Below are 13,404 nucleotides of genomic sequence, written 5' to 3' on the forward strand. Positions count from 1 at the left end.
ATCGCAACTTCGTATAACACATTCTGGTCTATCCACCTTTTGCATGTCAGATTGTGCAGTACTACCAGCGTAATGTACTTGACAGTAAGAGGATCGATACCAGTGTACCATCGCTCGTTGATTTTCGGTCTGGCAATTCTATGCGCTTCTGTACAGGTGGAATCGGCAAATATTCTGTTGTCCGGTGCTTTCGGCGAGGGCAGTCATTTACTCTCGATCGTACCCATCGGTAGGAGCCTACTGCATAAGGGGCACAATGTTACCCTCTTGGTGGCAGATGAGTACCTCCGTAAAGCTACCAATATCATTGACTCAGACAAGTTTGATATTGAAATCTTCCATTTTCCTGGTCTGAAAGAGAAAATGGATGACATCTTCGATCGCCTTGGCGAAGTTACTTTTGCACAGTCCATATTTCAACACACGCAACTATTCCAACGTCTCAACACCATTTATGGCCAAGCGTGTCGGAGTATTTTTGAGGATCCCGAGCTCCTTGAGAGAATGTATCGGTACGATGCCTACGTTGTTGATGTTGTCTGGCCTTGTGGAGTGTTTGTGAAATCATATCTCGAGAAGCACAAAAATAAAAAAGATATTCCTATTGCGATTCTTGCTCCGATGGTTCCGGTTCCGTTCATATTCGAACAGGCAGGTTCCCCATTCCTACCGTCATATCAACCTGTCCCAACTACTGCACTCTCTTCCTCTATGTCATTCTTTGAAAGATGCAAAGACACATTCGTTTACTTAGCTTTCACGTTTTTAATAAACAAAGAGACATTACGTCGCTTTCACAATTTGGTGTCTGATTACGATTTGGACCCCGATCTTCAGTCAAGAATTAGTGAGCATGTGGACCTGTATTTCATTAACTCTGACTTCTCAGGGGAGTTTCCATTTTCACTCATGCCAAACGTCATACCAGTCGGTGGGGTGACGTCAAGGCCCGCAAATCCCCTTGACAAGGATCTAGAAGAATTCATGCAGAGTTCCGGACGCCATGGAGTCGTTATTTTCTTACTCGGAACGTACTTTGCCGAAATTACGACAACGCACCCTGAAGTCGTGAAGATGTTTGTCAACGCTTTCAGTCGGATACCTCAGAAAGTCATCATGCACTTGAAGAAACTTCCTTCAGAGGAACTACCAGACAACATCAAGGCGTTACCGTGGTTACCCCTCAATGATCTCATGGGACATCCCAAAACCCGAGCGGTCCTATACCATGGCGGCAACAATGGCTTCTACGAAGCTCTACATCATGGAGTTCCCCTCGTCGTCATGCCATTAGCAGCCGACCAGCATGACGTGGCAACGAGAGTGGTTAGAAAGGGCCTCGGCACAAAAATAGATAAGAACAGGCTCAGCACAGAACACATATATGAACAGCTCAACGAAGTGTTGTCCAATCCTCAGTATCAGGCAACTGCCAAACGACTGTCCGCCATCTTCCGAGACCGACCGATGAAGCCGGCCGATACCGCTGCATTTTGGATCGAGCACGTGATCAAACATGGAGGGGAACACTTGCGCCCACCAACTCTTGACATGTCCTTCTATCAGATTTACATGCTTGATATCGCTAGTGTTGCTTTCGCATGCATTGTCCTAATTTCTCTCATAATTTCTTGTGCAATGAAGTATTGTCGTTATAAAAATCGTTTGAAACCAAAGCAGGAATGAAAACTAAGTAATCATGTGCATGCTTATTATGATCTCATTTCAAACAACCTATCTGTGTCGCTATAAATATACGTCCCAAAATTAGTATTCCATAGTCCTGCATCCAGCAAAGATGTGATCTAGGGAAAAATCCGTATTTATTTGAGCACCAGCGGACCAATGTAATTTTGGTGTCATTGTCAATGTATTGAAGGAAGCATTCATCATCATTGATAATGATAATATTATCATTAATAATGTATTCGTTACTTAGTTTGTATTACTCAGATAAGAATGATGATGGTAATGATAATATTGATACAATTGTAATAGGAAGGGGAGGGGTTTGTGAACGAATGACAATGCGGTGTGTATATTTCAACCAGCCCTTCTCAAGCCTGCACCCCCGTGTCTCAGTGTGTACAATGCACACACAAAAGCGAATACAGCATTGCGTGGCATACTCCGACATAGCCTTTTCCTGTTCAAAACAAGATTTAAAAAGCAAGTCATTAAACCCCATTCACTTAAACGAATTTATTCAGACGAGCAATGAACAATTCGTAACCAATTAAATGATAACAAATTGCCATTATAAAAAATGAATGTTCGGGACTATGTAGTGGATGTGCGCATTGTCTGGAGCATGTAACCACAGCCTGACACGGGATCAGCACAATATTAATGTATACTGTAAGAGGTAATCTTAATGTGATCTGCTTGCAGCTATACGCGCTTTCTGTTTCGGGATGTTACAGTTATTTAATTGTTTTTGTGTATTGATGTCACAAACTTATAATGTCTGAATTTTCGCCAACCACTCAAACCAAATGAAATGCAGTCCATGTCTATACAATGTCCCTTGTGTCTCACATCTTAACAATTTTCGAAAAAAAGTTAAGATAAACAATCAAGTAATATTCTTTGAAAACCACACAGCGTCATTGTATTATACATATCGTGTTTCATATCCAAGTAAACAAGTCGTGTCACTTGAACAGTCGTGATGTGATGTATGCGTTAATTTTCATTTTTTCATACTAATCAAGATTAAGTTGATTAAAGGAGAACAGTTTTTACCGCCGACATCCCTCTGTATGTAAATGATTCTAATTTTGCAAACATATTTTCCTTCATTGACCACAACGTATTGAAATTTGCCAAGCATTCAAATCTGGACGATATTCCTTATCTATTGCAGTATAAGGGCGGATGCTGAAGATCTATTTAGAGGGTACAGCTTGCAGAACGCCACCTACGTGCAGTAAAGGCAAGAGGGAAGCGAGCTCTTTTGTTCTTCACTTCAGGGGGGCATTTCACGAAGCTTTTTTTGTCAGATATTTTGTCCGGCAAACTATCAAAAGCTCCTGAAATCCTTGCATCTGATTGGCTGAGAGCAAATTTGTCCGACAAAGTTGTCGGAGAAAATGCTTCATGAAATGCTCCCCTGAGTGATCAAATCATATTTGCGTCATAAAAGTCATCGGCGATGACTACTTGTATTTTGCAGCAAAGTCACTTCGAATGCTTAAACAGATCACAAAAAGAGGCGGTATTCAGGTTCATCAACAGAACTGCACGCAAGAAATGTTTAGGGGACATCGTCCTGTTTTACAAAAATTGATAGTATTTCGTTTCATAACAAAGAAGTTCTATACTGGCAAAAATGAATCATTTGATTCTCTTCTGTTCGTACATGAAGACGCTGAAACCATTGTTATTGACTTTTAAACTCACTCGCACATTCTGCTACATGTATTTGATTTATCAGAATTAGTATTCGATGTTCAATTTGCACTGACAGAAAATCCACACTGCTGAGACTGATAAAAACGGGTAATGTAAGTTATTCCGCTCTCCGAATGTTCGTTAATCCGAAAAGGAAATAAAGTTCGATATTCCGAAGGTTCGTTAATCCGAAAAGGATTTAATAGAGTCCATTTTTCTGAAGGGTCGGCTATCCTACAATGACATAAGGTTTGTCTGTTCATTTTCAATTTGAGAAGATGGCTGGATAGCCCATTCAGCTACACTTGGCCGGTTTAAAGGTTCTTTTAATAAGAATGTCATCAAGTCTAATCATCTAAATGACTGATAAATCACTATATTAACCATTAATATTCTTAAAAGCCATTTTGCTTGAATTTTCTTTCCGTCGTTGATAGTTGACATATGAAGAGCTGGCTTCCAAAAGGCGCTGAATCCATAAAAAAAATGATGGACTTAAGCACCTTTTGGAAGAAAGCTTTTCAATATACATACATTTTTCTTCTTCATTGATGGCCCTACTGACTGACCTAAACCAATTTCTGCGCTGCGAAGATTAGGTTAAACTTGTTGCTGTTATTCTTATTCATAACTTCTGAAATATCTTCTATTTCTATTGTTCGTTAACCCACCCCCTCCTTCATCATTTCCTTCCACGTTTCCTGAATGTGGAATATCAGATAAGGGGGACATTTCATTGGATCATTGCTTGGATATTTTTCTGTCAAACTGTTACAATCTACAATCTACTGAAATCCTTGCATCTGATTGGCTGAGAGCAAATTTGTCCGACAACTTTGTTGGACAAATGCTTCATGAAGTGCCCTCTTGTTCTCAATTATTTCGTTGTCATAATGAACAGCAACGGTTGCTAAAATCTTTGTGTGTGTGTGTGTGTGTGTGTGTTTGCTTTAAAGAGCGGGACTGTGATAGAAACTAAGATTTTAGCAGTACTCTCCATTTCACACAGTCAGCTCAACCGATTATTTGATAAACGTCATTAAGTACATGTCACGCCCTAACTTTGTGTAAAGTTATTACCTTTTTACAAGTCACGTGTTGATGTAGATCATGAAATACCCTGTATTAAGACAATTAGGTCCCGTTTATGATTGTTCTTGGGTTTCTTTTTATTCGAAATAGAAAATAAATGAAACGAAATGAAATTTTTCTTTCACCATTAGCATTCATCCAGATTTAGGTTGTTTTTTTTTTTCCCTTTTCTTTCCTTTTTTTTTGGGGGGGGGGGGGGGTGGGGTGGGCCAGGACCTCATCCACAACCCTTTATGTTAAGATTTCTCTGTGTTTGATCCTTCATCTTTACTAAAAGATGAACACGTATTTCCATTTGACTGACTATACTATGATTCCTCTTACAAGTTGCTTGCGATACATAGGTGACGACGTAAAAGAGGAAAATCCTCACTGAAGATGTTAACCTCCCCCCCCCCCCAAAAAAAAAAAAAAAAAATATATATATACATATATATATACGGTACAATAATACAGGCAACATTAAGTCAATCATTACAAATTGATTCTCATAGTTGCGTATACGTCACTTCCGGTGTGGCTGGAGTGAAAACAAACAGCTCTCAACAGTACAACCCTGTGCAGCTGTAGAGAGACTGGGTGTGAATGCCGGGCGTGCATGAAAGCATGCAGTAGCTTACAAATCTCAGTGACGTGGTGATTAGACGACACGGCGTCCGTCAGCGTTCAAAATCCCCGATTTAACATTCTTTGCGTAATTTTTTGAATAACATTTCTTTGTGGCCAGGAAAAAAGTTAAGACTTACATCTCTGAGAGTTTCGTGGAATTTCAAAGCCAATTATAGAAGAAAAGTTGATAATTTCGTCTTGAAATCACGCTGATACACTGTAGTTTCTTTTGTGCTCCAGCCGCCGCTTAATACCCGGATGTCTGACCATAACAATGCGAAAGGAGTACAGTTTGTACGTACAAGCCTGGCTACAATTATTAAGTACAAGTAGCAACACATTTATGATCATTTGATTGAACGTAGAGCCGCTATCGGGATCGCAATATAGCATGCCCGTGATCGGATAGTCTTGTACAATGAATACACTTAAATACACGCCCACACACCCTAACGCACGAACGAACACGCACAAAAGACCATGCACACAAACTGACCTCCAGTTCAATGGCGGAATTTCGTTTATTTAGTTTTGTTTTTTCCCCATTTCCCCAAGGATCGAAATTTTGCCAGGTTATCGATGGTAACTATGAAATGTACATACAATAAAACAGCCTGCAATAACGTAGGTTTCATCACAACATTTGAAATATCAATCTGATTAATCCACCTGTACCTTGTCAGATTGAATGGTATAAGGCGCCAGTCATAATGCACTGGACTGATAAAGGAAGACGCATACCAGCATGCGATGGGTTACTGAGGCTGGGTCTAGTAATTTCATGCGCAATTTTGCCGGTGAGATCGGCAAACATTCTACTCTCCGGTGGTCTGGACGACGGCAGCCATTTTCTCTCCATCGTACCAATCGGTTGGAGCCTATTACAAAAGGGGCACAACGTGACCTTCTTAGTGGCCAATGAGTATCTGCAGAAAGCTGTTGATTTTTCCGATTCGAAACTTTTTAATTTTGAAGCTTTCGACCTTCCTGGACAGAAAGAAAAAAATGATGACTGCTCCAGTCATTTAGGCGATATTGTGCTCAGCAAAGAATCTACAATATCTCAGCAGAAGCAACTGCGCAAACCTGTCAGTTTTTTAATGACCAAGCATGTAGGGCTGTGTTTGAGGATCCCGATCTCCTTGAGCGAATGCGATGGTACGATGCCTACGTTCTTGATGTCGTCTGGCCCTGTGGAATTTTCGTCAAGTCCTATCTCGAGAGACACAGGGACACCAAAGACATTCCAATTGCAATTTTTGCTCCAATGGTTCCGTTTCCGTTTATCTTCGAACAATCAGGTTCCCCTTTCATGCCATCCTATCAACCCGTCGCTGTGACCTCTTTCTTTTCTTTGACATCATTCTTTGAAAGATGCAGAAGTGTATTATTCTACTTTTTAACCAACGCAGTAAGCAAAAACATTTTCCTGGGTCCTTACAAGAAGTTAGTATCTGACTACGAGTTAGACCTCGGTCTTACGTGGAAAATAAGTGAGCACGTAGATGTCTATTTCATCAACTCTGACATCTCTGGGTAGTTTCCATTTTCATTAATGCCAAACGTCATACCAGTTGGTGGTGTGACGTCAAGAGCTGCGAATCTTCTAGACGATGATCTGCAGGAATTCATGGAGAGTTCCGGGGAACATGGAGTTGTTGTTTTCTCACTCGGTTCATACTATGCCGAAATTACAACAACACACGCTGACGTGGTCGACCTGTTTATTGAAGCCTTTAGTCGGGTTCCCCAGAAAGTCATCGTGCACTTGAAGAAACTTCCCTCCAGGAAACTGCCTGACAACATCAAGGCGTTACCATGGTTACCCCTCAACGATCTCATGGGGCATCCCAAAACACGAGCAGCCCTGTACCATGGTGGTAACAATGGCTATTACGAAGCTTTGTATCATGGAGTTCCCCTTGTTGTCATGCCGTTGGCAGACGACCAGCACGACGTGGCAGTAAGGGTTTTGAGCAAGGGCCTTGGCACGAAAATAGATAAGAACGGACTCAGTACAGAACACATATACGAACAGTTAAACGAGGTGTTGTCCAATCCTCAGTATCGGGCTACCGCAAAACGACTGTCCACCATCTTCCGAGACCGACCGATGAAGCCGGCCGATACCGCTGCATTTTGGATCGAGCACGTGATTAAACATGGAGGGGAGCACTTGCGTCCACCAACTCTTGACATGTCCTTCTATCAGATTTACATGCTCGATATTGCCACTGCTGCCATTATGTGTAATGGCAACTTTTTTCATAGTTATCCGTGCAATTAGGGATTGCTGCTGTTCTAAAAATCGTTTGAAAGCCAAACGGGAATAACACTTGAATAAGAATTTGTTTTTATAAGAATATTGTGTATCATGAGAAACAAATGCTAGAACAATATCTAATGATGAAAATTGTACTGAAAGAAACGGTGCTTTACATTATTGCTGTACGAGGATCAAACGGGAAGGATTTTTGAACAAGTTCATTGCGATGATGTTTCTTTTTCTTCAAGGTAATCACAGTTGATCTTGTGAAACAACAAAATTCTGAAATAAACACTTTTGAAGTTCTCTTTTTTGCCATCATTTGTAAATTACGTCTTGAGACATAAACCATCATAGAAATGATTTATAGAACAAAAACTGCTCGCAAAAATGATTCTGATATCTTACTCATAATACTCCAAAGGTTTGTTTAATCACTGCGGATTCGTTCAAAATTTGATCACTAAAAATATTTGACAATGTTTAGTATGTGACTGAAATAATCTAGCAGTTGTATTTTAAGTCGCGTAATGATAAAGGCAGAGTGATGATGAGTGTCGACTGGGATAGATTATAACCTTAACTGTAAGGACACAAACATTTTCGGATTCTAATGTGATCTGATGTGATTCAATGTCATTTAAATGATATTATACATATTGTGTCAGAGTGAACTCTATGGATTGGCCGATTTCATGGCCTCATTTGATAATGCTTGAAATGAATGCATGTTATGTGTCCTGCCGAGGCAATGTAAGTAGTAATAGACATTGTTCATCATCAAGTCAGGTCTTTAAAGCATTCATCATCGCTTTCAGTAATTGTTTGTGCATGTTTACTCTCCAAACAGTCGAACCATATAATGAATATATAATTAGAATGAAATAGGCTTTGAACTGTTTTTGTCGTCCTCACGAAACTACTTTAGTTATACATAAAGGTTCAGACAGCTATATTTCAAATATGCTTTGCCATGGCAAATGTGGCAAAGACAATATGAAGAGAGTTTAGATATTTGTCAATTTTATTCATCTACATTTTGCTGGCTTTGTTCAATTGAATATTAGCTAGAGTCCATATTTTTCCTTAGAAGAGCACAACCTCTGAACTAACTTTTGAACCCATGTTTAGAAGGATTGAGAATTTCTTCACAAATACACCAGTGTCCCTTATAAGACTGATGAATGATGCAAGTCATGAGTATTGCAATCACGTAATTGAAATATCAAGACAATAATGATAACATAAATAATGTCACAAACTTTGACGCAACACGAACAGTGATTAAAACCGCAATGAATAAAAACGAGATATTGGAGCACGTCCTCCAAACTTCATTTCGTTGCTTTTATTGTCTTGTCAAAAGTATATTCTTGTTTGATAGAGGATAGAGTAAAGACAAATATTCATATTGGTTAGTTTAAAAAACGGTTCAAATTTGTTAAGCATTTAGGAGTTGGTTGGTCGATACTATTGATAACAATGGCAATGAATACAATGAAAGTAATGTGCAGATTGCACACAGAACGATTATTTAAGTATGTTCATATATATTGTGACGAACTCGCCTTCGTGTTAGTTTGCAGGCACAAACCCTTGTTGGTCGTATAGGAGTCTGCATGCGCCAAGACTAATACACGCACCACTACACTGCAGAGAAGCTTCAACACAGGGCCTATGGGACAGTGCCAAAGTGGTGCATGTAGTAGTCTTGGCGCAGACTCCTTTACGACCAACAAGGGTTTGTGCCTGCAAACTACCTTCGTGTCGTGATTGTGAGAGTATTTGACTGTCTGTATATACAAATGCTTCCGCGAGCCATGTCAGGATGGCCGAGTAGGCGAGGTTCGTTTTGTTGCAAATTACAACGATCCTTTTAATTAATATAAGTACTAGTCAGTGTGCTACCATGTAATAATACAGTTTAGTCAGAAGCAGCTCACCTACACAAGCGGCACACATACCAAGTTCAGCGTCACTTATATTATGTCCCTCCCAAGTGTTACTTGTAGATGGTTTTAAATTGGTACACCTAATTTTGTTACCAACTTTAGCTACCAACTTCTGCTACCAACTCAGTCACGCTAACGTGGTACACCTTTCACAACCGTGTGGTGGCACAGGTATCGTTGGTGGGCACGGGGTAAAGCGCTATATCGCACCGTTACCGACTTCTCCATCTTCCTCAGGCGACAGCTGGAACTTGGATTGGTCGCGGGGCATATGCGACAAGTCACATTACCACTTCTCCCGAAATCCAACGGTGACGACTGGAACTTGTATTGGGCACCGCGGGACATATGCGACAAGTCACATTACCACTACTCCCGAAATCCAACTGCTTGCAAGTTATCTCCTCTGGAACCGTCCTCTAGATCGGGAACATGGGCCAACACTCTGCACACCGTTGTATTCAGCAGTATTCACAAGAAGACACAGCGCAGTCAGCAAGTCAGGAACACATGTACAATATATTATACAAAGAAGTAAACATGAGCGACACATTTGACTTTGTCATACACGGGCTGCTTGCTGCAGACCAAGTCATATACATAATATACAGCGACCAATTCATATGCCTCCCCCAAAGGCAAGAGTGATGCGGGGCCGCGTCGTGACATTCGGGCAGCATCCATGGCCCCGCGGAACGCACAGCGCGCAGTCAAGAAAGTCAGGCCCACACCTCCATGGGCAGGTGTGTGTTGTGCATCGTAGCCACTGTTGCACCATCAGCATCTCATCCATGGTTACAGCCTCTGACAGTCACTACAGCTTCGCTTTCATCGGTCAATGACCTCAAGCTCGCTCTGGTGGCAGAGACGGGGCGTGCTGTAAAACCGTTCGTCCGTGAGGTTGAGGACAAGCATAAATGAGCTAAAGCATGTAGGTACGTCACTTACGACCATACGACGCTGAATGTACCGGTTCTCGTCTGATCACGAGAACCGATCATATGAGATAATGGGATCATAATTCATGTGAGAGGACATTATTGGCTCGAGTCTCTGTTCATAGCGTTATATATTTTCCCGATGTGAATTGCCTCCCTTCTCTGATCTTCTCTGGCAGAATACGGCTCCTGTTCATTTGGATGGAATGATTATTGATGGCAACATGATCCCCAACGGCTGATTTGTAGACGATATTGCCTGCCAATTGTTTTCTAGATCAAGTGAATGGGAATTTTCTTATCAGTGTTTCTAACTTCATCCTCATGCTCGTCTCTTCCTATCTTTTTTATTGTCCGCCTGTCGACCCAACGTATGTAGGTGAACAATCATTGCAGGGAATCTCATAAACGATTCCTGCTACGTCGTCTGCTTTCCGTTTGTCTTCTGGGTGGACCAGTAGGCTTCCGATGATTTTTTTATGTGGATTGACAGCAGGAAACTTCAAACTCCTTGAAGACTCGTTGAAGGGCTTTAGCAAAGTTCCTCTGATGTAGGGGAGAACTATAAGGCCCATTATTTCCTGTAGATCTCTGTCTTTTGGGGATTTGCATTTAGCTGACATTTTTGGTGAACTTTCTTGAAGCTCCATGGGGGTGTCCACGCTTTTTCAAAGCTTTGGTGACATGCTTCAGGTATGTTTTGACATCCTCTTCTTCAGTGACAGTAGACCTGGCACGGCTGAACAGAGTATGAATAATACCCAATTTCTGGTGGAGGGGGTGATGAGAGTCGAAGTTCAGATACTGGTCTGTGTGAGTCTGTTTTCGAAAGACCAGTGATTTGACCATTCCATTGATCTTTCTGACAATGAGTGTGTCAAGAAAGGGAATGGTATTGTCTAGCCCTTTCTCATATGTGAATTTGATACTTTCTGTTTCGACAATTCGATTGAGATGGTGAGTGAGATTATCAATCTGATCTTCGTTTACAATCTCAAGATCGAATATCATTCACATACCGCTTCAGGCATAGGCGCCGGAAGTGGGGGGGGGGGGGGGGGCGGGGCAGGGGGGGCGGCCGCCCCCCCCCCCCCCAATCCAAAAAGTGGGGGGGGGGACAAAACGCATTTTTGCCCCCCCAAAAAGCCCCCCTCCAAAAAAAAAATGAATAAATAAACAAATAAATAAAAATAGATAAAATAAGAAAGATATATTTAAATGAATAAACGCGAAAAAACATAGCTACAAACGGCAGTTTTTGGACTGTAAAATGTCAAATTTTCCAAGCTCGCTCGCTCCGCTCGCTCGCATTCAATCGCTATGCCATTCTCCTGATGTTGCTGCCAGTAATTGCCAGCAGTTGCGCCTGGGCCGCCCCCCCCCCCCCTTCATTTTCCAAAGCGAAAAAAATGTATATATAGCTACAAACGGAAGTTTGGGGACTGTAAAATGTCAAAATCAATCGTCAAATTTATTCGTTATGCCATTTTCCTAACGTTGCAGCCAGTAATTGCCAGCAGTTGAGCCCGGTGCGCCTCCCCCTTAATTTCCAAAGTGAAAAACATAGCTACAACGGCAGTTTTTGGACTGTAGAATGTCAAATTTTCAAGCTCGCTCGCTTCGCTTGCTCGCATTGAATCATTATGCCATTCTCCTAATGTTGCTGCCAGTAATTGCCAGCAGTTGCGCCAGTTGCGCCCGATGCGCCCCCATTAATTTCTAAAGCGAAAGATATAGCTACAAACGCCAGTTTGGGGACTGTAGAATGTCAAAATTTTCAAGCTCGCTCGCTTCGCTCGCTCGCATTGAATGGTTATGCCATTCTCCTAATGTTGCCGCCAGTAATTGCCAGCAGTTGCGCCCGATGCCCCCCCCCTTAATTTCCAAAGCGAAAGATATAGCTACAAACGGCAGTTTTTGGACTGTAAAATGTCAACATTTTCAAGCTCTCTCGCTCCGCTCGCTCGCATTTTATTGTTATGCAATTCTCCTGATGTTGCTGACAGTATATAATTTGTCGTTTCACACCGTCATTCCATAATCCATGTAAGGAAAACTTACAATGTTGCTCAATGACTGCGTTGTTGAATGTATCACATTCCGTAATGTATTGTAGTCCCATTATTGCGCACGCACACACGCACAAGCATACACACCGTCAAAATTACTTTTCCACAAGGTGCCTACCCCCAATGTTTCGACCCATCGTACGCCACTTTATATGTACACACACACACACACACACATATATATATATATATATATATATATATATATAGATGTGTGTGTGTGTGTGTGTGTGTGTATGTGTATATTGTGTAACAGATTATGTATGGTCTATGGTGAGCCCCCTCCAATATTTGCCCCCCCCCCCAATCCAAAACTGCTTCCGGCGCCCCTGGCTTCAGGAGTTTGGATTTGGCTTCTAATGGTGTCGTAGCCACTGCCTGCTACTCTAGTTCTTTCATGAAGAAATTTGCAATGATAGGCGATGCTGGGCTGCCCATGGTTGCACCAAACCTCTGTCGATAGATCACCCCATCAAACTGGAAATATATTATATTGAGCACGAGATCAAACAAGGCTATTATGTTCTCAACGGAAAGTTTGGCTCTTTCATGTATTTCGTCGTCCTGACGTAGCCTCTTCTCCACAATCTCCAGTGATTGTGTGATGGGGGTGTTTGTAAATAAGCAGTCAACATAATGGGACACGAACACATCTCCATCCTAAATATACACCTTGGTAATCTGTTGTGCAACTTCTTTTGAGTTTTCCACTGTGAACAGAGACTCGGGCCAATATGTCCTCTCACATGTATCATGATCCCTTTCTCTCATGTGCAGCATCATTCCGCCATCTACGACGCAGTCTGAAGAAGCCACCCGTAGGAGGCGAAAGTAGCACTACTCACTAAGGTACAAAATGATTTTCATGATTGTGAAAGAAGAACATAATTTCTATGAAATCACCAATCAGATGAACTTCATTCAGGAAAAACGGAATGATGTAATATACAGGATTCAGTCCGATTGGAAAGACTTTAAAGACAATTACATTGGTGAGACCGAACAACCTCTCCCAAACGTCGTTACCAACATAGCAGATCCGGATCAGCGGTGAACGAATCTGCCGTGTTCATCCACCTGAACAA

The 13,404-nt window shown here is 41.6% G+C and overlaps 1 protein-coding gene across 1 annotated transcript; it reads left to right on the forward strand.

The window, feature by feature from the left end:
* Positions 1-363: 363 nt before the first annotated feature.
* On the forward strand, positions 364-13,167 carry LOC139738129 (UDP-glucuronosyltransferase 2B9-like). Its single transcript, XM_071648790.1, has 3 exons — positions 364-1,588; positions 6,669-7,343; positions 13,097-13,167. The coding sequence occupies exons 1-3, from the start codon at positions 364-366 to the stop codon at positions 13,165-13,167; spliced, it is 1,971 nt and encodes a 656-aa protein (XP_071504891.1).
* The last annotated feature ends 237 nt before the right edge of the window (positions 13,168-13,404 follow it).

This window comes from Diadema antillarum, unplaced genomic scaffold (genome assembly GCF_040938485.1).
Source record: "Diadema antillarum isolate AM-2024a unplaced genomic scaffold, OU_Dant_1.0 seq00000723_RagTag, whole genome shotgun sequence".
NCBI lineage: Eukaryota > Metazoa > Echinodermata > Echinoidea > Diadematoida > Diadematidae > Diadema > Diadema antillarum.

Coding starts and splice junctions, on each gene's coding strand:
- LOC139738129 (XM_071648790.1), top strand. CDS start 364: ATGGATGACATCTTCGATCGCCTTGGCGAAGTTACTTTTGCACAGTCC. Junction 1,589..6,668: donor TTACATGCTTGATATCGCTA/GTGTTGCTTTCG, acceptor ACGTCATACCAG/TTGGTGGTGTGACGTCAAGA. Junction 7,344..13,096: donor TGCCACTGCTGCCATTATGT/GTAATGGCAACT, acceptor TCTCATGTGCAG/CATCATTCCGCCATCTACGA.